The 25,907-nt window shown below is 56.2% G+C and overlaps 1 protein-coding gene across 2 annotated transcripts in view; it reads left to right on the top strand.

Moving 5' to 3' along the window:
- ATF6 (activating transcription factor 6) overlaps positions 1-25,907 on the top strand; it is an 85,825-nt gene that overhangs the window by 36,145 nt on the left and 23,773 nt on the right. For both annotated transcript variants that reach the window (XM_053914428.2, XM_053914430.2), the window contains exons 11-15: positions 4,434-4,565; positions 8,884-8,997; positions 9,930-10,029; positions 11,338-11,405; positions 12,827-12,938. In XM_053914428.2, coding sequence (XP_053770403.1) covers positions 4,434-4,565; positions 8,884-8,997; positions 9,930-10,029; positions 11,338-11,405; positions 12,827-12,938 — 526 coding nt within the window. The remainder of the gene's footprint in view (positions 1-4,433; positions 4,566-8,883; positions 8,998-9,929; positions 10,030-11,337; positions 11,406-12,826; positions 12,939-25,907) is intronic.

Genomic DNA, 25,907 nt, shown 5'->3' with positions numbered 1-25,907 from the left:
TGGACCTCTTGGTCCCGTGTCCTGAGCGCGCGCTGGTGTCAGTGTGCACGTCCACGGCCGAGGTGCCGCCGCCCCCTGGTCTCCGGGCAGCCTGGGCCAGGAGGCTGCAGGCCTCCGCCCCCCTCGCCTGGCGCCTGCCCTTCCCCAGTATCCCCATTAGCCTCATCCCTCGCTGCCATTTTCCTTCCCGTTTTTTGTGTGAATTTAGAACAGAGGCACGTGAAAACACGACGGGGAAAGATGAATGGAAGAGGAGGTCCCCAGAGTGGTATCCACGTTCGTGATGGTTGCTATCACCGAGTGTGTCTTCCAGAACGACCTAGGTTGGCCGTGTGGAGGCGTTCTTCATGGGGTGCTGGTGCGAGCAGCCGCCTCTGTGGTTTTCAGGTTCTGTTAAGCCACTCGTCAGACCCTAACGAGGCGCTGCGTGCTGGTCTGAGGGCGCAGTACGAGCAGTTCCTCCCAGAACCGGGGCGCGAGCCGCACACGCGCCTGCTCTGATTGCCGTAGGGCGGGCTCGGGGCCGGGCGGCTCCGGGCGTTGGAGTGCACGGGAGCGTCCCGCCTCTCTCACTTCAAATCGGCAGCTGTGAGGTTTGCTGCCTTCCGAGGGCGCGGCGCCTGCCACCCCTGGCACGCAGGGCAGTGACATGGATGGTCGCTGGGCACAGGCCTCTGTGACAGAACAGGTGTGAGAGTGTGAAGTCTCATGAGAAGTGCCTGCACGGGGCGCAGGGACCTGAACAGCAAGTGCTGCTGGAAGCTGGTGCCAGGTCTGCGGAGGGCGTGGAGGGAAGGGCAGCGACCCTGGGCGGGCCTGTGAATGCCTCAGGCCAGGAGAGACGCCCTCAGGCCTGCAGAGTCCAGGACACTCAGAACCCGCGGGGGCGCTGCAGAGCCGCTTGGCGTGCCTGCCTTAACGGCTCCTGGGTCACAGACACGTAATTCGCGGCCTGAAACAACAGCCGTTCCCTTTGCCAGAGCGCCTGTAGTGTGGGCGGGGCAGGCCTTCTTGCTCCTCCAAGTGTCGTCACCTGCGGTGGCTCCTTGGGGGACCTGCTTTGCAGATGCCTCAGTCCTAGAGGCCATCGGCAGGGACCTGAGCCATCGCCGTGGGCCCAGTCTCAGAGTCTTGTTACCAGGGCCTCTGCAGGGGCTGCTGTCTCCCTCCCAGCGTGGAGCCTGGGCCCTCAAGGGAGCCCTGCTTGCTGCTGCGTCGATCCCTGCAGGGAGAGACCGGGGCTCTGGCTGACGTGGTCGCGCCGGCGCCCTTGGCTGGTTGGGCAGCAGACGTCTCTCTCGGGTCTGGGAACCCCTGTCCTGGGAGCTGCTCTTTAGGGGGCTGTGCTGTCTTGGTTGGAAATCTGCTTTTTCAGTCATATTTCTGTTTCCAGTGAACTGCCCCCATCACTGCCGGCCTGCGGAAGTCGTCTGTGAGCCCTTCAGAAACAGAGAAAGTGAGAAGGTGGGCAGGCTCCCCAGCCGGCCCTCCATCCGCAGCCTCCAGGCACCGGAGGCCTACACCCTCTCCTGTCCCAATGAGAGCACACCTCTTTCCTGGCTTTGAGTTCGTTTTCCTAAGATAAAGATCTGGATTTTTCTCTGGCACAAATTTGTTAGTTTGTTGGTAAAAGGGACGCTTCCTGTGGGAGGGGCATTGCCTTGGGACAAAGCAGAGGTCTTTGGGTTCTTACCTGCCAGTGAGGACTGCAGACTGAGCAGAACACACGGGGGCGGGGGGATGGCCCCTCAGACCGTGGAAAGTGAAGGGCAGGGCAGCCAGCAGGTCTGGGAGAGGCAGGAGGTGAGGCCAGGGGCTCAGCAGCAGGGAGCTGGGGAGGACAGAAGCGCAGAGCCACCTGCGGGCCTGGACTCAGCGGTGCTGATGGTCTGACCTGGGTTGGATGGTCGAGAGTGCGCCTGGCTCTGCCCCAGACTGCCTGGCCGCCTCTGGGGCACATGGACCTTTTGAACCTTTTGAAAATCCCTGTGAAATATGTTTTCTTCTTTCTTATTGTACACGTGAGGAATTGGCGGGGGGCGGGAGCTCAGAGTCACCCCTCAACCCCAGGTCTCCTGGCTCAGATTCTGGGCTTTTCCCACTCCTGTGTATGAACCCGAAGGTCAGCATCTCGGGAGTTCAGAGGTCAGGTGTGGCTCTCAGGTCGACAGCAGCAGCTGCGTGGGGCTTCTGTGGGGAGGAGAACCAGGGGGAAGCCCACCTGCTGAGGTGGCTCGACTTTCCAGTTGCCCTGTGTGTACCATAAGAAAGCAGGTTTGCAGAGGGTGGACCTGATTTGGAGATGTGCCATTGGTTGCTCAGCTACGTGGTATGAAAACTGGGTATCTGAGATTATACCCTAAGGGTGAAGTAGCTTCATGAATAATCTAAAGCAGTTGTTGGCCTTTAGAACTTCGTGAATGGAAAGGTTCAGTAATTGTTGTAGTTCTTTTCCAGGCCTTCGGGGAAATTGAAATTAGTTGTGTTTTATTACTCTACGCTGTCCAGGCCCGTTGGCGGATAACACGAGCGAGTTTATTGGTGTAAGGATTAGTTTGTAGCTTGACACAATCGAGACTTGTGGTAGCAAGGAGTGGGGGGTAGCATGCTTCTGGTGCTAGAGACACAGGAACCACCACTTTCGTAATGTTTACTAGTTTGTTTTAAAATACTGGATAGATGCCCTGGCTGGTGTGGCTCAGTGGATTGAGCACCGGCCTGCGAACCAAAGGGTCACTGGCTCGGTTCCCAGTGGGGGCACAAGCCTGGGTTGTGGGCCAGGTCCCCAGTGGGGGACATGCAACCACATACTGGTGTTTCTCTCCCTCCCTCTTCCCCTCCCTTCCTCTGTCTCTCAAAATAAATACATAACATCTTAAAAGAACAGGGTAAAGTTAAAGTACTGACCAGAAGGTGACCGAAGCCGATCGTGACAAGAGTGCGGTCAGGCCCTGTGTCAGTGTCACAGACTGTGGTCACAAGGACAGGCAGGCAGGCAGTGCCTCGCACTGTGACTCGGAGCCGTCTCTTCGCCAAGTTACTGGACGTTTATTTTTCCAGAATTAGCAAAAAGGGATGTCGACTGATGCCACAACACACACGCCCAGAATCTAACAGTTCACACCAACATGACTCTCACGTGACTTTGTACTTTTGCTGGTGACCAGGGTGCTGACTCCCTTCCTTAGTGTCTCTGGTGGCACAGGGAGCCTCCTTCGGTCTTTCAGACGTTGGTGAAAACAGAGGTGAACCTGCGGTTACTCACTCGATGGTTAGAATCAGTTTGTGGGGTCATTTCATAGGGTTGGGGCGTTTGCAGGTTTTTGAGCTGAATTGGACCATTACCTTGGCTATAACTTAACTTAAGAGAAGCTTCATGTTAATACTTCAAAAGTACAGGGAATGGAGGACAAATGACAAAAGCAACTTAAAAAATAAGTGAAAGACTTTAAAAGATTCGTTGTGGAGTTTCTCAGAATGTCACCTTTCACAAGCGCGTCCGGGGCCTGTGGGTAGATGATGCAGCAGAGACTCACAGGCTCTTCGGGTCCTACTTTTTCCCCACCCCTGACTCCGGCTCCCCTGTGCTGACGCCACCGAGGGGGTATCACAAAGGCCCTCTGGAGAGCTCTGAGCCCCTTGGCCAAAAAAAAAAAAAAGCAAAAAGAGGAGAGTTTCTGCAGGAGCTGTGGCTAGAGACCGGAGCTGTGGTTGGACCTCTGTCCTGAGGCTGTGGCAGCAATTTTGGGGGCTGGTGCTGGTGGGGAAGCGTGGTCTGCAGCAGGTGTGGCTGCTGAATGGGGTCACAGACCAACTGGTTGTGACGAAAGTGCTCTGATGAGCCAGGTTTCTGAGCCCGTGACGGATGGGTTAGTGTGTGCGAGGTGTTAAATAACTGCTGCATGGATGCCCACGCACACATGCATTGCGTGTGCGTGTGCATTTCTGTGCCTCCCAGAGGCCCATCCAGAGAACATACGTAGACGAATGAAGGTGTTAGGGGAGAGTGGACAGGAAGAAGTGAAAGTAAACAGGAAATTTTTACAGGAGATAAAAAGAGAAGAATTTGACGCAGTGACCTCTGTATCAGGTAGCCTGCCTGCTGGGACTTGAAAGCCGGATGACTGGCTGCATCCGAGTTTGAAACTTGTTCACTGTGCGCTCTCCTTACTCCTCCCTCATACACGCCGACGCCGACGTAGAATCCTGACGTCGTTTCAACGGCCGACGAGCGAGGTGCTTTTACACTTCAAACTGTGTCTGCAGACCGTTCTCCTGTGTTGGGGATGCCAGGCCGTGGGTCTGAGCACGTGAGCGTGTTTTCTGGCTGTGTGCTTGGGCCCACGCGGGAGCTCTGGCGTGCTCAAGCCCGCCGCTTCGCATGTGTGCCATACTGCTGTTTCACTTCCTGTTTTGCATGTTTGAATCTTCAGCATGCTGGAGCAGGATTCCAGGAGAATGAATCCGAGCGTGAACCCTGCGAATCAAAGGAGGCATCTTCTCGGATTTTCTGCCAAGGAGGTGCAAGACACACCTGACAGCATCGTCCGGAAAGACAGCTACAGGTGAGGAGGAGGGTGTGTTGAGCTGGAGCCGTGAAGGTGACTCGGCCTCTGCAGCAGCACTCACATCTCACTCAGCGTTGCAGACGGCGCAGCTGGGAGAGCACACGGGTGCCGAGGTGGGCTGTGCGTTCTCCTGTGGCGGTCAGGTCAAGGGTTACGTTTACTCTCTGAAAACTTTTCCTGTGTTAGGATTCTTGCACAGATGTGGGCTCAGAACCTCAGTTTTTCTGCATTAATACACATCTTGAAAACCACGATACATACACGTTACGCTGTATGTGCTTTCTTCGTGTGGTTTGTCACGTGTTGACACACGTGATGTATGCAGTGTCTGTGGCTCCTCCCCTGCGCTGGGGCGAGAGGGCAGAAACGTGGCGAGCCTGTTTGCCCCGATCAGATAAAGCCGTTTGTTCCTGCTGCTGATGCTCATTGACCATTCCTCCCTTGGTACAATTCAACATTGTCTTGATACACTTTCATATTGCTTGTGGAGAGTAAAAGACACAAGCCTGTGGGGGTGGGATTTCTCTGTTACATTAACCAGAAGTTAACCACTCAGTGGAGTTCGTGGGCATTTTCGGGGCTGTACCCTTTTTGATAAACATTTCCCCCTGTTGCTTGGAAGTGTCACTAGAGCCCCGGGGAGTGCAGTCCTCGGCTAACAAGGCAGAGGGAGGTCCGACGGGCTGCCGTGGCGGGCTGAATCTCCCTCATCGTGGGGTGTCCCGGGGTGAGAGGAGGTGCCCTGCCAGGTGTCACCGTCACACCCACACCCCTGCTCGAGGTCAGGGCCGAGGGCCTGCAGGCTGGAGGAAGTGCTCGTTTTCCAGGGCTCTGTGCTGTTCGGGGCTGCGCTGTGTGTGGCAGTCCGAGGAGTCGTGTGGCGGTCCCTGCAGTGTGCGGAGTGTGACTGACGCTGTGGTGTCGGAGACCGTGGTGCCTCCTGACTGCTCCCTTAGTGGTGTCCCTGCGTGTCGCGGGGGTTTAATAGCATCTTCAGTTTTGCTAAATTATCTGTTCCTGTTTGCCATCCCCGGCCTGGGATTCTGAGTTCTGTTGTCTGTGTGAGACCCTTCAAAAGTGACGTTTAAATGTAATAGTGTGTGGGTTTATGGAGCTGAGGGTGTGCCCCTTCAGTGCGCATAGCTCGCTGATAACACACTTGACGTCACAGCTCAGGTGGCGGTACAGGTGGCTCCCAGAGAGCCTCCCAGAGGGTCATCCTGGTTGAACTGCAGGTCTGGGTGAATTCCCAGCTGTCACTTACCAGCTGTCAAAGTAGGACATGGAATGCAAGCCATCTTTCCGTCCCCACCCTGAGTCCCCATGCCTGTGTATCCCATGGGTTATGGGTCTTGGCAAAATTGGAAGAGGTGATAGATTCTTGGCTACGTACAAGTCTCTTGAAATCTCTGAGATTATTGTTAAGCAGCTTGGGAGATTTACTAAGCATCAGTCCGGTAAGTCGCTGTTCTTGCTTCCATCATTATAGTACTGAGTAACATACCAAAGTTTGCAGAACATTTGAAATACGGACTTGTTTTCAGTGAAGTTTTAGGTGATTTATTTGTCCTCTGCCATGAACTTGTATTAATTATTTTAATGTAGCTTATTTTATATTATGTTTCATTTTTTAGGAGGGTTATGAGAACTGGTTCAAATAAAAAGTAGACTCCAGGCCTGTAATTTATGGTGAATCCTGTCTTTGCTGTCACTTCATAGTTGAGTGGGTCTGCTTTGGTCTCAGAGCCGTGTGGCGCAGAATCAGAGGACCATGAATCTTGTCACCCACACCGGGACGCTTTTGAGAATGAGAGGTGGTGTGAGTCATCGCCTCGGCCGGATGCTGGGCTCCGACCAGGACCGTCCGTGAACGAGAAGGGACGGCCACTCCCGAGGGCACCGTCCAGCCTAGCCTCATGCCCTGCAGTTCTCTCCAGCCTGGCCCTGGACTCTGCTGTGGGGTTTGTGCAGGTACCGCCCTGCGTGGCATGCGGGCCCAGCGGTCTCTGGACAGAGGCTGGCCGAGGCCCCTGTCTCTCCCCTTGGCTCTGCCTGGCTTCTTCCCTGGTATTTCTCCTATCAGGTTTTTCTTCCTCTTCTGAAGAATGTTTTTGGCTGATAGAACAAAGCCAGTCACCACAGATGTGCAGAAATCATTACTAGACTCTGTCACATGGAAATAGAGGTAGAAACCAGAGACGGACTGTCAGCCGCGGTTCTGGACCTGTCTGGCGGGCGTCACACTTGTGTTTGGCAGTGTGCAGACCTGATTTCTGCGTTTGTTCTCGGGTTTCAGGGTGGCCTGTGGCCTCGCCTGGCGTGCAGAGTCAACCAGCGCTCCAGGCCGACTCTCTCCTTCTACCTCAGCACTGGCGTCTGGGCCGATCGCCCTCTGTGTGCGCAGCCGTCACGGGTGCAGACTGTCTCTCTGTCCCAAACCCTTCTCCCGGGCAGGGCTGGGGCTGTGGGAGGGACGTCTGGGCGTTTCCCCGTGGGGGTGAGGCATGCGTGCAGTCTCTTACCTTTGGTCACTTTTCCCTCCACCAGATTATTTTTGTCAGTGGGCGGGGGCAGTGGTGTCAGTGTTGACAAACCCAGTGGAAACTGGTCTTTTGTCTCCCTCGGTCTTCCCTCACACTTGGCTGTGGGTCCGTCCTTCCTGGAAACTTCCTGCCTTTGCTGTGTGTTTGAGCTTGCTGCCTCCCGTGGGCACCCGCTCTGCCCACACCCCAGGTCTGGACCTGGAACTCTGGTGTCCTTTCTGCTGGGGGCCTCAGCCATAGCTCAGCACACCATCTGTGTCTGTCTGTCCGACGCCTCAAGTTCACTTCCCGCCCATACTTCTTCATCTCAGACTCAGGCGTGCAGGAGTGTCCACAGCTTCCCTGTCTCAGCATTGCAGAGTGGACACTTGACACAGGGAGGCCTCGTCCCTGTCCCTGCTCTGCCGCAGTGACTCCTCCCTTCCAGTGAGGGCTGTTGATACTGTTTCCAAAAGTTACCTGGATGCAGCCCGGTCTCCCTCTTCACGGCTGCGCCCTTGGTGCATCTGTCCCCGCCCTCTTCTGGCTCACCCCGGTTCCGTCCTGACTGGTCTCCCAGCCCCCCCGTGTCCCCGCCAAGTCCACCTCGACGCCACAGCCTAGTGTAGACATCAGCGGCAATAAGCCCCTTCAGTGGAGTCTCCTTCTGTCCGCGCGTCCTTATCGGAAGGTGCCACCTTCCCTCGCGCTCAGCCCCCGCAGCTGAGTGGCCTCCTTTACGCTCCTCACACGCCCCGCTTTGCCATCCGCAGCCACTCTTCCTGAGGCTGCTCTCGTGCGCCAGCCCCCACCGGCACCCTTCCTCCTCTGACCCTCTCCCCTGACCTCCGTGCTGCTGTGGGTTCTCTCTCCCGGCTCCCACCCGGCTCCCCCTCCAGGCTGGGAGCTTGTAATGTTTGCTTTCTTGGTTTGGTCCGTCTTCCACAGTGGCATCTGCAGAGACAGACTTCGTTTGCCCCATCCCCTGTTGGGTCCCCAGCACCTAGCACAGTGCCTGGCGCACTTCCTCGGTTTCAGACATCTGATTTTCCAAATCCAGAGCGTCCCCCGCAGAGAAATTCACGAGAGATCTCTGGCGTCCTAGTGAGAGAGGGTTAGATGGCAGACGGAAGGGACTAACTAGCAGTCACATCCCCAGTTCCAGCTCTGGTTTTCAGCGTGGCTCTGCATCCTGCCGTGTACCCTGGACCTGCGTCCACACCATGGAGGGACATCCCCTTGAGTGTTAGGGACCCACACTCCTCCGGGAGTCCAGGGGCTTCGTTGGGCTCTTCAGCGCTCCTGCTTCCCTGCTGAGTGTGTGTGGCCTCCCTCCCGCCACATGTGCAGTTTGAAGGAGCCTGTTCAGTCTCGTTGTCGCACAGCTCTGGTGACCACGGAGTCTTAGTCCTGGTCACATGCTCTGTCCTTCCCGTTCGTCGGGGGTTTCCTCCGCGTCCCTGTACCGTGCCACCGCCTCTGTGCCAGCAGCACCCCGTGTGCCTGGAGCTCCCTGAGAACGCGAGCCCAGTGTTGTTATGTCTCCTCGCTCTGGCATCAGGTGACTGCTCGGTCAGCCGTGGCTGCGTGAACGGAGGACCGTGGTCTCTCTGTAGGGAATCGGGAAGTGGCATTTGTGCTCTGCCATCTGCACATTTGCTCCGATCTTACAGGGTGTTCTCTTTATTACGCTTCCATGTCCGTAACAAGGGAATATGAGTGCTGACCTTTTTATTGCCAAATCCTCAGGAATCCGGGGCACCAGGAGACACGTTTGTGCACGTCTGTTTCAGGTACGACCACATTGTCTCGGACGACAAGGCCCTGATGGTGCTGAGCGAGGAGCCCGTGCTGTACCTGCCGCCCCCTCCGTGCCGGCCCCTGATCAACACCACGGAGTCCCTCAGGTCAGTGTCGCTGAGTGGCCTGGGAGGGGTGGGCACCGAGGGACTAAGCCACTGCTTGTCACGTGCCCCCTCTGCCTGAGAGATTCGGTGCCTCCATTCCGTGGGGGGCGGGGGTGCAGCCTGAAACGTCCCATCCGAAAACTGCAGAGGGGCGGTAAGGTAAGAGTCCGGGCGTGCGTTAGGCAGGCGGGTGGTGACACCGCAGCGCTGCGGACACGGTGACTGGGATACAGGTGACCCCGGAGACACTTGCACAGGTGCGCCTTTCCTCACCTGCTTCTCCTTGGAACTTTTTCTGTGGTTTTGGACCCTGTCCTCGAACCTCAGAAACCGCTTCGGTGTTTTGTGATTAGTAGTAGCTACAGTTAAGTAGATGCAGTCGCAGCGGCTTCAAAGCTGCTCCAGGAAGTAAGGGAAGTAAAGGGACATTTAGTAGAACTCGGCTTCTAAAATTTTTGGTTGGAAAATTGGAAAACTTGGATTATGGTACCTAGAAATTTCTTTTTCTTCCCGACCATTTGAGTTCACTCTTTCCCTTCCCACAGAAGAGGTGATTTTCAAAGGTTGTAACGCACCTGTTGTTGTTGGGCTTCCTGTGGCCGTCTCCCCTGCCCGTCTGGATGCGGGGATGCAGCCCAGGGCCGAAGCAGGGGACACTTCCTGTGGAAACACCTCTGTGTCGCGTGTTTCTCCCGGGCAGGTGCTTAGCTGCGGTTCTCTCTGCACTTTGCCCTCGAGGGTGAGGAGGCCACCACATAACAGTTCATGCCTTCTTAAAAACAGCTTACCTGCGTCTTCGCTTTTTCTAAACAGACGGCAATACTGAATCCTCAGGCACCTGGAATGCTCTTTGGAACCTGTGGAGTGTGGTTAAATTTATTTCTCATCTTTACTTCTGTGTAATGTGCATAATTAACGAAGCTGTTTCTTAGGTTAAATCATGAACTCCGATGGTGGGTGCACAGACATGAGGTGGAAAGGACCAAGTCGAGAAGGGTGACGAACCATCAGCACAAAGCCCGTGTCCTTCAGGTGAGTTTGCATGTGCCCTCTGGCAGCGGCTGAGTGGTTGCTGTCTTTGTGGGAAGGCTGCCCCCAGCTGGGCGCCCTGTCCCTGGAAGATTCGGGGAGTCCGACCCTCAGCCGCCTCCGACGGCGTCCTGCAGCACCCCGCCCCCGCCCTAGCCCGGGGTCGCTGGCATGGGGTTGGCCTGTGCGCCGTGGGCTCCCTGCACAGCCCGCTGCTGTTTCCTGCTCTCTCCCACAGACTCGCTTTCACGGCATCCACATCATGTGTTTGCTCGCGCAGCGTGATAAACGATACTGCTCACGTTCTTTGTTCTTAGGGCCTTTCAGAAAGAGGGTGTTGAAACATAGGGCCGTGGAGAAGGAAAGGCCCCTCCGTGGACAGTGTCCTTGGACTTAGGGAGCCCCGCTCTTGGGTGGACGCCAGCTCTTGTGTGGACCTGGAGTCGGGTGTCGTCCGCGCGTCACTCGTCAGGTGTCTGCCGCTCGGCTGAGCTGCAGCCCTGGGAGCACAGGGCCGAGGGCGGGCTGTCCGCCCCGCACGGAGCCTGCTGTCTGGTGCGGGGCACTCGAGATCGGGTGCTGCGGGTGGAGTCCGTGGCCCACGTGAGCCTTCGTGCTTCCGTCTGCCTCACGTGTTCTCTGACTGGGCCTTTTGCTGGGTCCCTGGAGCTGCCGGTGCCCACGTTCAGGGCCGGTTTTTCAGGTCTCTCTGTCGAGGGGTGTGACCCTTGGATGGGCAAGTGGCAGCTCCAGCTTCTCTCTGCCTGCCGTCTCTGTCGGTCAGGTTTTCACAGCCTGGTGTGGCTCGTGTGGGGACAGACGCCTCGCTCGCTTCGGTGAGCTCTCCTTGATGACGGCGTCGTCCCCAGGGGTTTACGCGTGAAGGTTTTTGTGCCCACTCAGTGTGGCTTCAGGGTCAGAGGCTTCATGATGGACCTTCCACACTTCAGGAACTTTCCGTTGGGAAAATAATTGTTATAGGCAAGCATAAATTGTTATCTTTTCAATAATACTTACATGGCTTGGCCCTGAAACTTGTAATACCTAAGCTTGTGAACTAAGCTTTGGGGATCTCAAACAGAAATCTGAATGGGAAGGGTCTTAGATGCCTTGGTCTCCCTGAGACGCTTCTTGGCCCAGACTGTGGCCCAAGGGCTCCGTGTCTGCTGGCGCCTCGCCAGGCTGTTCGGGAAGGAGCGCTGCCCGGCCGTGGCGGCAACGAGAGCTCGGGGCTGCAGATGCAGAGTGGGTCGGTGCTGGAAGACCTTCGCTTGCCTTCATCTGTGGCACCTGCCGCTCCTTCTCTTCCAGGGTGCACTGCAACAGGGCCTGCCTTCGCAGCTCCTGGCCGTCCAGTACACGGAGACCACCGACATCAGGTGAGCCGGGTGGGCCTCGCTACCCTTGGGCTCTGTGTGTGGGAATCCACGGGCTTGCAGGGACGTGTTCAGCACTCCAAATGCTTTTGTGCTCACTTGCCAGCCTGCGGCCCGGGCCAGGTCATCTAGCAGGGCTGCGCCCCACCTCCTGCTGCAGGTGTCCTGCGCAGACGTGGCAGTGCCATGTTTTCACACCTCTGTGCCTTTTGGCACCTGCCCTGTCCTGCATGTGCTGGAGTGCAGGTGTCCCCAGCTCAGGAAGGCCGGGCGGTGTGTCAGGGGAGCTTCAGTCTGGCCCGAGTCACTGTGCGGTCAGTGGCCATGAGCCACACACCCGCATTCCAGAAGGTGCCGCAGGGAAACAAGCTGCACGTTGGTTGTCGATGACCACGCAGCAGCCAGGAGCTTGCAGGGACCTCAGCCTGCTCTTCCCGAGGAGAGTGGAGCTCGGCGTGTGCACGATGCGTAGGTGCCGTGGATGATCTCGAGCTGTGTGTGCGAGTTCACTGCCAGACGTGGCCCCGCAGCACACGGCATGGTTTCAGGGGAGCTCTCACGACTCCATAGACTTTCCTTCCTGGCTGCTCTTTTCTCCTCTTAGTAGAAATTGAAAAAATAAAGATTCAGGGAAACCATGAAAGAACGTAATATAAGAGAAAAAAAGTAAGCTGTTTTGGAGGAAAATAAGCATTCTTTCTTCACTTGTCCTTTAACCTATGGTGTCAGCTTACTGTGCGGAGCTGTGGAGACCTGTGTCGACACCACAGTCCTCGGGCGGCTCTGGGCAGGTGCTGTGGTTCGAGGTCACCCTGCTGGTGCCGCTGTGGCACTTTCCACGTCTGACCAGCCCTGGCGAGAGATAGCTGTGGGGCGGGGCCCCGTAGGTGCTTCCCGTCCTGTCTCACCCTGGACCCCAGAGCTGCTCCGATGGGCGTCTCCCCAAGGATGCCCTTGGGGACGAGCACAGGAATTCAGAGCCAGGCTGCTGTGTTCTGAATCCTGAGCTCTTTCCCTTCCGCAGCCTTAGAGGCGGGACGGTGCAGGGCTGACGGTGCAGGGCTGACGGTGCAGGGCCGACCGCGCGGGTGGTGCTGTCCTCGGACTTTGTTCTTGGTGCCGGAAACGGGCAGTCGTGCCGGCCAGTTGTGCCGGCCAGTGGCTCTTCTGTGATCTTCACAACTCACAGGGCTGCCTGGGGTATTTTAGAGTCTCGATTCAGAAATGGAGTTTTAGCTGCAGCTGATGGGATCTTACAAATCTCCTGACTTCGGGCTTTTCACAACATTGTTTAAAAAAACTGCCAAAATGCTACCAATATTTGGTTGAGATTCTTATAATTCAGATGTGGGTGTGGAGTGGAAGTGTCTCTCGGGGCACGCGACACTCCTGGTGTGAAAACGCTGCCTCCTCTCACTCCGCAGGAAGGCGGGGAACGAGCTGCAAGTGTACCACGCCTCCCCCAGGAGCTACCAGGACTTCTTCGACGCCATCCGCAGGCGGGGGGACACGTTTTACGTCGTGTCGTTTCGGAGGGTAAGTGCCTTTGAAAGGAGAAAGGACACCTTTTTGAGAGCCTGCACTGTCCTCGGCACTGGGCAGAGTGTTGGGAGATGGCCGGTGTGGATGGGGCTGTGGGGCGAGAGGAGCCGGCTCAGCACTGCGCACCTGCCGGGCTGGCCGCCACCGCGAGGGCGCATGCGGGCTTGGTGCCGGGCAGGGGCTCTGCTCTGACAGAACATCGACTCCCTCCTGATGCTTTTGTCATCCCAGTGGCCACGTGGCCGTCCTGTGTGTGTGCCAGCAGAGGAGAAGGGACAGCACCCAGGTGTCTTTGTGGGCCTGGGGGTGGCTGTCAGTTAACGAGATGTCGCCGTCGCTGGGCAGGTGTCGGGTGAGCTGTGGGCTGGTGAGAGTAGTGGCCGTGGGATGTCTTGTCCGTGGTCCCTTCTTCTGTCCTTCAGCGACATGGACTCCGTGGTGCAGAAGGTGCTAGAAGTTTCTCAGCTCACAGTTAGCGTCCACATGAGTCCCTTTGACTGTCATGCGTGGTGGCCAGATGGAGTACACGCTGTGCGTGCCGTGTGTCTTTCTTACAAGAGGAAGACGCCCTCTTCGTGGGGCTGCCCTGTGCAGGTGCCCGCGCTGTGTGTTAAACCAGGAGCAAATGATGAGCCAGCAGTCCTCCGTGGTTTGTGTCTGAGGTTTTCATTTTTGAGACGAATGTACAAGGTGTGGCTATAAATAAGCGTGTTCCAGCAGCAGAGCCCAGGGCGCCTTCCCGGCTTCCTGTTGGCACCGCAGCTCTGAGGCCCTTGGTCCCTACTGCGGTGTGAGCGCCAAGGCGCCCAGAGCTCTGGGGCTGGAGGTGAGGGAGCCCAGCCTGCCCTGCATTTGCGGTTCTCAGTGACGCCCGCTGGGACAGTGGAGGGCCCTGGTGATGGCACCTCAGGGTCTCAGCCCTGCACACCCCTGTGCGGGGCCCTGGGCGGGGCCACGTCAGCAGCAGGGGCAGCTGCCCTTCAGGTCCACGAGACTGAGTGGAGAGGAAGGAGACGCAGAAATGGGATCCGGCCCGGGAAGACGAGACGCGGTGGGCGGACGTGGAGACAAGGGTGCTGCAGTGCGCGTAGCAGAGTGTGCTCCACCAGGTGTCATCACACCCAGAGAGCTGACCGCCGAGGGGCAGGGCGCCCGCTGAGCTGCTTGGTCCGGGCCGGGGTGCGTGTCTTGGGGCGGAGAGCACCACCTGCCGGAGAGGACGGTCCTGCCTGTGAAGGGGCTGTGGCTGCGGAGAGAGGCGGATGGCGCTGTTTTCAGTGGGTGCCGCCCGGGTCTGCGTTTGCGGAAGCGACTTCTCGCGCCTTTGCCGTGGACAGTGCTGGTGGAGGGCGATCGGTGCCGCTCTTCACCTTCTTGTCCTTGTAGAAACTGTCCCCTCACGGCGGGGACCTGACAGGACTCTCGCCTGTTGGGATTCTCCGTTCCTGATCCATCGCTGCTGGCGTCTCCGTGCTTTACAGGAAGCGAAGAGAAGGACGAACCTGAATTTCCTTAGACACCGGTGGTTGGAGACAGTGTCCTGTTTCCTTCTCGTTTTGACAGTGGGGTGAAGAATGAATGTTACCATAATGACCACAAACCGTGTCACGGAGAAGGACTTTGTTTCTCAAGCCCTGGGTTGTGCCTCTTTTTCTCGCCGAAACGTGAAGGAAAGAAGTGAGAGCTGGCTGTGGCGATGCTGGGTGTGATGAGCCCCTTACCCGGACGCAGGACGCAGCCCCCACAGCCTGCCTGCTCCCTGCACCAGGCCCCATCCCCCCCTCCCCGGCCCCCCAGGGGCATGGCTACTGTACCCTGAGGTGGGTGCGCCCCCTGCTGTCCCTTCTCTCCTGGGAGTTTCGCCCCAGGCTTTCACAGCTCGTCTCCCACTTGTGGCTTCTCTTTTTCTCCTCTTGGACTGTTTTACTATGATTTTGGCGGGGGGCAAGTGTGATAGAAAATAACTTTTCTTCCAAGTCACCTTGAGGTATAACTGATACAATAATAAGAAAAAATCCAGTGAAGTTTAGTGAGCATGTTTCCCTTAAGAAGGAGGCGCACATGAAAGAATGTAACAAAGTGAGCGCGGGAGCTTGGGGCAGAAGCAGACGGGGGATGAAGCTCCGGTCAAGTGGGACACGAAGGTGGTTGCAGGGGAAGAAGGTGGGAGGACGCGCTGGCGTTATCAAAACTGTGGCAGACACTGAGACCCATCCTTGTCCTCTGCTGACTGGGGACGGGGACTTCTGTCTCCTGGGTGGTGGTTCTGTTGCTCAGTGGTCTGTGAATGTCACATCTCCGTGATCCCCATTCCTTTTGATACTCCTTTTTCAGGTGAGGTGGATGCCTACTTGTGGAACACTTCTTTTAAAAAACAGATTTTGTTTATTTATTTTTAGAGAGGAAGGGAAGGAGAAAGGGAGGGAGAGAAACATCAGTGTGTGGTTGCCTCTCGCACACCCCCTACTGGGGACCTGGCCTGCAACCCAGGCCTGTGCTCCGACTGGGAATCGAACCTGCGACTCTTTGGTTTGCAGGCTGGCGCTCAATCCACTGGGCCACACCAGCCAGGGCTTGGGGAACATTTTTTGTTTCTCTTACATTCTGTGTGTTCAGTACCGGCCCGTCAAATCAAAAGCAGACCCTTCACTTGTCTTCTCACCTGTTTGAAACACACACACAACACAACACACCACACCGCGAGAGCCTGCACGGGGGCCGGGGGCCGGCCTCAGAGACGCGTCCCCTGCTTCCCGGCACCGTCGGTCTTCCGGGTGGAGGGCCTTTTCTGGGCATCGTGCCCCTTCCTGGTGTCACAAGGAACTCACTAACGGTATTGTGTGCGTGGACTCTGAGGGCAGCCTCCAGCAATGGTAGCGTCTTGCTGTCACTGAAGAGGCACAGGAAGGGCCCGTGGTCTCCTGCTTCGTGACCGCCACGTGCCCCGGTCCCTGCAGCCGTGTGCTCACTCCACCTCCATAGCAGCCCCTGGGATCCCACTGCGGTCTCTTCCCTGCGGCTTACCCACAGCCCCCACAGCCCCCACAGCCCCCACAGCAGGGCCTCTGCAGGTGCGTGTGGTGGTCCCCTCGGGGGAGCTGCCCTGAGAGCCCCGGGCCTGCCCTCCACAGCCCAGGAGTGCGGCTGGCCTCTCTCTCTCGGAGCTGGGGCTCTCATCTGAGAGGCGAGGGTGGGGGCTGCACGTGAACGCACTCTCAGATGGGCCCCGGACCGTTTGACCCGAAGGGCGCGCCTTCTCACTGACGGTGTGAGCCTCTTCCCAGCAGCAAGGGTCACCTGCTTTCCATCCCCCGGCCCGTGCTGGTGCCAGCTTCTCAGAACCGCTCAGGTACCTTCACTCAGACGAGTCACGCAGTCGTTTTGTTGAAAGAAACTTGAGCCTGTGTCACTGCCCCCAGCGGTGACCGCAGCAGCGCTGAAATGGAGCAGAGGTTTCCGTCAGAGGAGCGAGCCAGCGACCTGTCACCTTATTCTTGTCTCTGGATGGAAGCTGCACCACCGAAGACATCGCCTGGGTGAAGTGTACCAGGGGCACCCCAGATGGAATTTCTTCACTGAGGAGCTGTGTGTATTCTTACGTGGCTACACGTAGTCGCCTTCAGAGTTCTCTGCAGTGGATGCGGTGCGCCTGTCGGGACGCTGCGCCGCCACTCATGGCAGCTCTTGAGCTCGTCGACTTTGAGGCCTTTTCGTGCTTCTGCTGCTCTTTGTTTCACCTCTTCCACGTCGGCAAAACGTTTCTCTAGGAGCACTTTTCCGTCCACGGACACAAAAGTCACCTGGGGTGAAATTGGGTGACTAGGGAGGGTGGGGCACAGAGGTCACGCCGTTTTGGGTCAAAAGCTGCTCAACACTCAGCGAGGTGTGGGCAGATGCACTCGTAAATCACCCGTCACAAAAGCGGCAAACGCGGTGAAAGAGCCTTCCAAAAAACCCACTGGAGCAGACGCAGCCTCTCGCGGCACTGCCAGCTGGCGCACTGGTGCTGATGGGTCTCTGGAACGCTCACCTAGAAGGGAGCCTGTGCAACAAGGGGCCCGCCCTCCAGATGATACTTCCAGGGTCTTTGGGTTCCCCTCACAGAGTTGATTCTTGCCGCCGCGAGGTGCCTGCAGCCTCAGTTACTAACATTCAGTGGAGGCGTCCTGGAGTGGATTGCTGTTAGACCTCGCTGCTTGCTCTGCTGGAGAAGGGACGGTGTCTAGCGTCTGTCTGCACTCAGGCAGCACGAGCTGGACCCGTGGAACTTGGGACAAAGCATAGGGGAGGCGCTACTTAGTGCAGAAGGGCAGACGGTGAAGTTACTGGTTCTGAAAGTTTATTCCCACGGAAGGCCCCCTGACAGAACGCCGCAGAGTAGCAGGGGGGCGTCCTGAACGAACCCGGGTTGGCAGTGGACACAGGCTTAGAGGAGCGGCATGTTTGCATTCTGTGCGCTGTTCCTTGGAAACTTGTTGGTGTGTGTAGTTTTATATAAAATCTTGAGAAGCGAGAGGAATTTGCTCAGTAATCCTAGGCAGTAAGTTTATAGTTTCCTTCGGAAGAGGCACAGACCCTCTTTTTTTGGGCCTTGGGGTTCGGCCACTTTCTCACCTGCAGTTCCATGGCCTTTTAGCGGGACTCCTTCTCCAGCCGGATAAAAGATGTGAATGTGTGACTTTGGGAAGGTACTTGCTTTAAAAAGAACGTCTTATCTCAGGAGAGAGACTTTTAAAAAATCTTCTTTTAGAAGGCTTTTTTCGAGTTAATTGTTTTGGATTTTGATATGTATTTTAATACTGTCCCTCATGTATCAATTTTGCTTAGGAAACTACCCATTTTACTTAAATCCACAAACTGTAGGTATTATGATAAAAAGACTTACCAGTTTGATAGGTAAAAAATGCTACCCAATTACTACTTTGATGTACGCTTCCTTTCTGCCTTGTGAGTTTGAGTATTATTAAATTGTCGTTGACTTCATTGGGGTGACGTTAGTTAATAAAATTATGCAGGTGTCAGGGGTACATGTCTGTAACACATCGCCACCCCCAGTCAGGCCTCATTCCGTCACCATCCACCCCCTTCACCCTCTGGTCCTCACTGTCGCCATCCTGGCATCTGTGCTCTCTGCCTCCCCTTCCCCTGCTTCACCCAGCCCCCGGCAGCCCTCCCCCTGACAGCTGTTAAGTACCTTGAGGTCCCGCTCCTTCGGGTCCACCGCACGGTGTTCACACTGCAGCAGCGTTGCCCCGGTCGCACCGGGCCTTCCTGCTGAGGTCAGCGATGCCCGTCCCTCCTCTGTCTGGTTTGTGGCGTGCAGACTCCCACACCCTCCGCCGTGTGCCGCCCAGCATAGTCCCAGGTCTCCTGTCCTGCTTCACCCTGTCAGTACCTCACACGTAGTAAAGCGAGTGTTCCCGCTGCCGTCACAGACCAGAGATGAGGCCAGGAGTGGTGAGGTGGCCAGTGGGGGACACGCGCAGCCCACGGCAGAGCTGGGCGGTGAGGCCACAGTGCCTGTCCCCATGGGCTGTTCTGCCCGTTGGAGGTCTGTGACCGGAGCCACTCCCCCAGGGACGCCCGTCCTTGCCGCTCTGGGGGGCGCGGGGTGCTTGCGGGACAGTTTGCTGGTCGAGCACTGTATTAGGTGAACGCTTCACTACAGCGCAGAACAACTACCGGCCGGACTATAACGTAGCTTCGGGTTTCAACCCAGGGCGTAGGATTAATAGGCTTCGAGAGTTTCCGGTCTCTTTTTAAAACAATAGGAAAAAATACCTTCGTGGTTTCTTAATAACAAAGGAGTTTAGCCAAGACAGTCACCACTGGAACGACCGGCGCCGCAGAGCCTCACACCGTGAAGACTGGCCGCGTGCGTGTGTGAGGCACTGTGTCCGGCGCGGGTTCTGTGTGGCTTGCCAGGCCCCCCGGACGAGGCGAGTTGGATCTGAAGCTCCTCGTTAAATGCGAGTTACTGCCGAGGTTTGGGGGTTTAGCTTTGGCTCCTTGGCTCTGTGACCGACTGCTAGTACCAGAAAAAACCCTGTCGTTGGGACTGTTCTGCTGTGAACTCTGAACTAGCTGGTGGTGTGTCTGTAGCCCTGTAGCTGCGCCTGTGTGCAGACCACCCCTGGGCACAAAGCACCTGCATACGGCTCACGAGTGGCATGACGTCTCAGGAGTCTCAGGAAGGGAGCGGTGGACAGCTTCGCGGCAGGTCCTCACCGCTGCGCTCTGACGAGCCGTCTTCCTCCTGGGACTGTTGTCTGCGCTCCCCGTCAGGGTGCGTGTCAGGTTCGGGGGAGTGTGGCTGTTGTGCACACTCCCCGTCAGGGTGCCTGCTTTCGGGGGAAGGGGGGGTCTGCTCACTCCACTCAGCAGAGGACAGGCCCAGTGCGCGGTGCTGCAGACTGCTGGCTCGGGCCTGGCAGACGCTGGTACTCCAGCTGCGCTTTCGTGCCTTTTACCCGTATTTTTTGTGCCCTACGACGCAGGTTTCCAGGGCTGGGGGTTGCAGAAACAAAGAAGGAAGTGTCTCTCACTGGATGTTCAAAATGACTCTTGTGACCTGAATAACAGTGCAAACCTAACAATGTGTCATCTGCAGTGGTGGCGATGGACCTTCCGCTGCAGAGCGAGTTGTTCCTGACAGACTCCAAGTCCCCTGAGAAAGGGGAGGTGCTGAGAGCCCCCTGTCGTGTTTCAGAACTTCCTGGTGGGGAGGGAGACCTTTCCTGAACACGGAACTGCGTCCTCGGAGAGAGTGCTGCTTCACGGCACGAGCACGTGGGAAAATGTTCTGTAAACTGTTCATCGGCGCAGACACTGGAGACCCGCTCTCTGGCCCTGCCCCCGCCCCGTGCACTGTGACTGGGGACAGATCGAGGTCTCTCTGTCCCAGGGCCCTCATCTGAAAAACGGTGAAGTTGCCATAAGACGGCACTGCCCGTCCAGCTCCGGACGGCGGGGGTGTCCTCTGTGCGTGACGGAACGCCGCGTTAGAGCTCTCATCTTCTAAGGGACTCGGTCTCTTGCAGTTAGTGCGTTTCAATGGGTTTGAAAAGCAGCCGCAGCAGAACAACAAAGTGTCAAGTTGCAAGGTGGACCCATACAGTAGTGAGTTTGGCTTTTTAGTAGCTGATGGTCTCGGGATTTAATGGTCACTTCTGTCGTGCTTGCAATGTGCCAGTCTGCCGCCCTCAGAACGTCCCTGGAGGCATGTGCAGCCCGGGCCTCGCTCCATGGACGGGCCCCGGAGGCACAGAGAAGCTGACTCACTCGTCCACCACGACCGGTTTTCGAGTGGAAGTTTGGCTCTAGGGTCTGTGCTTCTCTGACCGCTTCCCTCCATCGCCCTTATGGAACTTTTCCACCCACATGTCTTACCTTCCTAAGAATTTAACCTAGGATTTCATTGCCATTGATCTGTCTGTTTACAGCACACTTCGAGTTGCTTTAGGTTCACTTCCCACAGAGGTCAAGACCAAAACCAAGGTCCTGTGGAAATCCAGCCACATGTGCCTTAAAGTAACAGCATGGAAGGAGGAAGCACCAGCAGGGAAGCAGAGGAGGCGGTGGGGATGAGGGAGGCGGGTGGGACGAGGAGGAAAGACTTTTTATTTTAGAACATGGCGGTCAAGGGAGAACAGTTCAAAGTGGAGGCGGTTGGCAGTACGGAGGCCACAGAGCGCCGGGAGTGAGAGCAGAGAAGCCTCGTTTGGCGTGTCAGCCTGGAAGTCAGTGGCAGCCTGGGACCACCGTGCCGCAGGGCAGCCAGGGCAGCCAGGGCAGCTAGGGAGGCTGTGCAGGAAGCAGGCTGGGGGTACAAACCTGGCAGCACGGGGGGCCAGGACCCCGCGCGGTGTCCGAGGTGAGCAGAGACCGTCGCAGGTCACTCACACCCGGGCACGCGGGAGAGGCGTGCGGCCTGTTTGTGCTCCGCGTCTGGACCCGTGTTCTCTGCTTGCAGCAGAGCACAGAGACGGTGAGAACAGGTTTCGTTTGCTTATTCGCAGTAGGACTGTGAGAAAATAAAAGTATGGAATTAAAAGCAGATTTTTAAAAATAAAATAATATTTAAAATATTTTTTAACACACCAAAAATCTTCTAAGTCTTACGTAAGGAGCTGGTTTTTAATAAAGGCAAAGAGTTTTAAAAACAGAAAAGTCAGTAGAACTATTTCTGATGTAACTTGTCTGTAGACGGCCTTGGAGCCGTTCCGCGAGTAAAGGCAGAACCCAGCAGGGCGGCCGGTGAGGCCAGGCAGGTGCGGGCGAGGTCTCTGTTGCTGTCGCAGAGCCTAATTGGGGGGCAGCCGCCCCGGTCATTGGGAAAAGTGGCTGATTTGCGACCTGGCTCTGGATGAAGGTCTGAGACACTGTGTCATTGCCGCCCCTGCCCGATGTGTGGCGATGTGTTCATCTTGGACTCTGCTCTGTTTAACTGTGACGCCCGGCGAGCCTGACACTGACACGCAGCGGGGGGGGGGGGACACGTTCGCGTGCAGGCGCCGAGGCGTCCAGGCAGATCTCCGAAGGACCTGTGGCGGGTGGGCTCTGGGAGCCTCCAGTTGGAAGCACGGCAGCCACCAGCTCGCCAGGGCAGCTCGGTTCAGGCTTGGAGGCGTGACCCTCCGACCAGTAACCAGGGGACTTCCACTTCGCGCCTGTTTCCCAGCCAGGCCCTGCACACCCTGAGGGCAGAGACCCCTCCCAGGCACCTGCCCTACCCCCGTGTGCAGCATGGAGCCAGGCCAGGGCAGGTGTCTCGCAGGGGGTGTGTGAGTGGACGGGGCACCACGTCTACCAGCCATGCACCAGGTTCCAAGTTAACCTGCACTGTTGCCACAGGTGGCGGCAGACAAGTGTCCTGAGCAATTTTTTCGGGGCCCTCTCCATCTCACAGTAACCCCAGGAGCCAGTCTCTGAGGGACAGCGAGTCCAGATGCGCTTCACACAGGCCAGGGCCCCTCTGCACGCAGCTGCGCACCTGCTGAGACCCCTGTGAGGACAGAGACACGCGTGCCAGTGCGGGTGTTGAGCAGACGGGGTGCCAGGCTGAGCTCGGGTGCGTATCAGCGGCCGAGCGCCGGGGTAGAGGCCCTGCTGTGAGGTGTGCAGTGTGCTCGGCGGGCATGTCGTCCCCTGCACAACGCCTGCTTTGTCACGGACAGGGTTCATGGACAGCTCGTGTGTGTGAACCGTCACACCATCCGCGGCCAGTACTGTGAACAGTTTAAATCTTAAACTGAAGCTGAAGCGTGTCTACAGAATAAACAGGCCTCTGCTGCTCGGTTTGAGTTTCATAGGTATTTCTCTCCTGATCCCACGTACTTTTGGAGGGAACTCAGTGACCCGCATTCTACTAAGAGTGAGTCTGTCTTGGGTTGGTGGCAGGCGTGAAGTTCCTTAAGGAGACTGGTTGCAGTTGCAAAAATGTGGTTTGAAATAGTGGTTTCATTTCCTTCACGTGTATCCCCAGAAGTGGGGTTGCTCGATCACGGGGCAGCCCTAGTTTTAGTTTTCGAGGAACCTCACTACTGTTTTCCGTGGCGGGTTAGTTTTTTTTAAAACAGCCGCAACTGAGGTATAGTTGACACAAGAAACTGCCCACATTTAAACGTGCATCCGGGAAGTTCTGAGGTGTCTGTTCCTGTCTGTGAAGGCGGCACCGTGGCCACGGTGACCGGCTCTCCCGTCTTTCCCAGGGCTCTCCTGTCACCAGGTGACGCTGATCTGTGTTCTGTTACTGTAAATCCTTTACGTTTTTAAACGTGGCTTTGTACGAAGGGGTCCTACATGATGTGTGTTTTCCTCCAGCAGGCTGCCGTCTTAGTGGTGCGGCCCTCCGTGCGTGGCGCTGCGCCGCGCCGCGGGCCGTGCTTGCTCACCTGCCGCTCTGGGCCGCTGTGAGCACTGCAGACAGGACGTCATAGGCGCTGTGCTCTTGCTCCTCGCGTGTAAGTGTCCGGGAGCACAAGGCTTGGTCACACGGCAGGTGTGTGCTTAGCATTTGAAGTATCTGGCACACAGTTTTCCAAAGGGGCTGCGTTGCGTGGCGTCCCCACCAGCACTGAGAGGGGCCCGGGCCCCCCGCGTCCTCTCCTACGCCTGGTACGGCCGGTCGTCTCCAGCTCAGCCTTCCTAAGAGGCGTGTGCTGCTGCCTCATGGCTTCAGTCTGCATCTTGTTGGCCAGTATTTCAACCTCCTTCCACGCAGCAGACGGTGTCCCGCTCAGCTGGGGGTTCATGGGCCTGTTCACTGTGGTGTCTCTTCTTCGGTCCACAAGTGTCTGCTCAAAGTGAGTGGTTTTCGCATAACTGACCCGAGAGTTCGTTCTGTGTTCTGGATCCAGTCCTTTGTCAGACGTGCGATTTGGACGTGTTTTCTCCCACGCTGTTGCTGGTCTTTCTGTGTCTTCCCTGGTGGTTTTCAAAGAGCAGCGGTTGTTAACGTTGATGAAGTCCAACTCACGAGCTCTTGTATGGTTTGTGTTTTTGTTACCCTAAGAAATCTTTGCCTAATCTGAAGTCACAGAGATTTTCCCACTTTTTCTTCTGAAATTTGTGCAGCTTTAGGTTTTACATGTAGGTCTGTGATTCGTTTTGAGTAATTTTTGTACCGGTGCGGGGACGCATCAAAGTTCACTTTTTTGCGTGTGGGTGCCCAGTGGCGGGTGATGGTCAGTGCTGGTTTTCGCCCAGCAGCTTTCGCTGGGAGGATGAAAGCAAAGCGGAGTGCCAGGTCTGCACCGGGCTGGCGGCTCTGTGTGTGAGCCCTGACTGTCGTGCCAGGTCGTGCGTGGTGCTGGAGCTCCTTAGGACGGCACCCTGTGATTGAGTTTCCTCAACCTCAAGCTTCCCGTCTTCATGCTTAACCAGGGAAGTGTTATTTTTATACTCTGGAAACATAACATGTACTGTAGATAATTACAGCAGAAGCGTCACGGGTAGCAGAAGCTGTTGCCAAACCAAGACTCTGGAGCCCGGACGAGACAGACTTGCAGCGTCGCCTCCGTCGGCCACCGTGCTGGGGACACGCAGCAGAGTGGGCAAAGAGGGGCTAAAAATGAAGTTCTTACTGGCATGTCCTGCCACTTCCTGTCTAATCTTCTGGGTTTTTCCCTTTATTTAGTGAAAGAGAGTCAGACCTAGAATTTTTTAAAACAGTATGTATCGTGCACGTGTGTGTGTTGTACACGCGTGTACACACACACGTTGTAGGCACTGGCTTAATGAGCAGAGAGCACGGGGCAGAGAGAGGTTATCCTGGAGCTTTGCGCAGCCTTGTTCAGGAGTGAGGAGAAAAACGGTTTCCCACTCAGCTATGAGTCATTGCCTTTTGGTTTAGTGGAGAAAATAGCTTTTGGGGCTGATACAGCATTTTTTGTAGGCGGCCATGTGGGCGGGGCCGTGGGCCAGAGGAGTCTGGCTTTCCACCAGCATTGTTCTGCCGCCTCCAGACTCGAGAGGCTTCGGGGAGGCGCTTTGCAGGACTTCAGTGGCCTCATCACTAACGGAGTGGCAGGCATGGTCGCCTCTCTCTCTGCAGGTTAAGAAGTTGCGGTGACGTAGTAGGTCGAGCACTGGCGCTGACCTGGCACGTGGCAGCGTTCCGTGCACGTCTGTTTCTCTCATCGGGGGGCGGACCTCCGGAGCATACGGTTGCAGTTTTAGGGACCCAGAAGCGGGCAGGAAGGGTGACGTCTCAAGGTTTTGCGGCGATGGCCTCCCTTCCCGTGTCTCTGTCCCTCGAGGTTCGCGAAGGCTGGCTGTGGATGGCTCAGGCCTGCCCTTCCTTCCTTTGGGAGAGGGGGTTACACATGAGAAAGGAGGGGCCCTTCCAAACACACAGACAGAGGGCCGGAGTCTCCCTCAGGAGTGCACTGCCTTGCAGAATAGCCTTTAAAAAGGGGGTCTTAGGGTTCTTTTGAATATTTCCTGTATGATTGTGATTCAATGTTCACTTCCCGTGATGGCTAGACTTAGATTACGCATAGAAAACTAACAGCGATACCAGGTTTTCGGCAGTCTTCAGGGTTCATTCAGATCGCCTACACACATCGATTTTGATGGCTTCAGTGACATCAGCTGGCGAGTGGAAAGAAACTGTGCAGCCTTCAGTCTGACGTCTCCACGTCGATGCCGGAGAAGCCTGAGGCCTGACGTGTCAGGACTTCACCCCGGAGACACAACAGACACTGTTGCCGTGTGTAGCGTAAAGCCGGTGTTGTCTCCCTGTAAGTATTAATAACGTGGACACATTATCACATACAGATTGAAAACCAATTACATCAGCATCAGTTCAGTGACTGTCGACGCTGTTTAACAAGGCAAGTGAGTCCTTATTTCCCGTTTTTGGATGAAGCCTGTTACCTGACATTTTTATGTGTAATAGAAGTCCGTAGGTTATTAAGAAGATCAAAAATTAATGATAAAATAATTCAATTGCAGATTATAAAGCAGTTCAAGTCTGTTCAGGTGAACTTGAGTCTGAGGCTTTGGGGTCAGCTTTTTTGGCTAATTTTTTAGTAAAAGGTGTAAGTGCATACAACGCCCTCCCGTGGAGGAGGAAGGGGTGCGTCCAGCTCCCGTGCGTGCGTGGTCGCCCGAGGTTTCAAAGCCTCACCCTCGGAGGGCGATCTCACCAGCCCTGTGCTCCCCCTGCGCTGGGGAGAACGCGGTGTCTCCTTCAGCACTAGAACCCAGCCAGTCCCAACACAACCGTCTTTATCAGTGTTTCTATTGGATTTCACTATATATTTATGTAACTGACACAAGTTTAAAATACAAATCTAAGAAGGCATGTTTTCCATTCCCAAATGTGAATCTTACTTCCATTTTGAAATAAACAGTTCTATATTAAGAACATAAATGGTGGTAATAAATACCACAATCCAGAATTTTTTAAATGAGTAGTGCCTTTATTGTTGCTCTTTAAGAGAAAGTATAAATATGAGA

This window comes from Desmodus rotundus, chromosome 12 (assembly GCF_022682495.2).
Source record: "Desmodus rotundus isolate HL8 chromosome 12, HLdesRot8A.1, whole genome shotgun sequence".
Lineage (NCBI taxonomy): Eukaryota > Metazoa > Chordata > Mammalia > Chiroptera > Phyllostomidae > Desmodus > Desmodus rotundus.
This window is presented reverse-complemented; position numbering and strand designations above follow the sequence as displayed.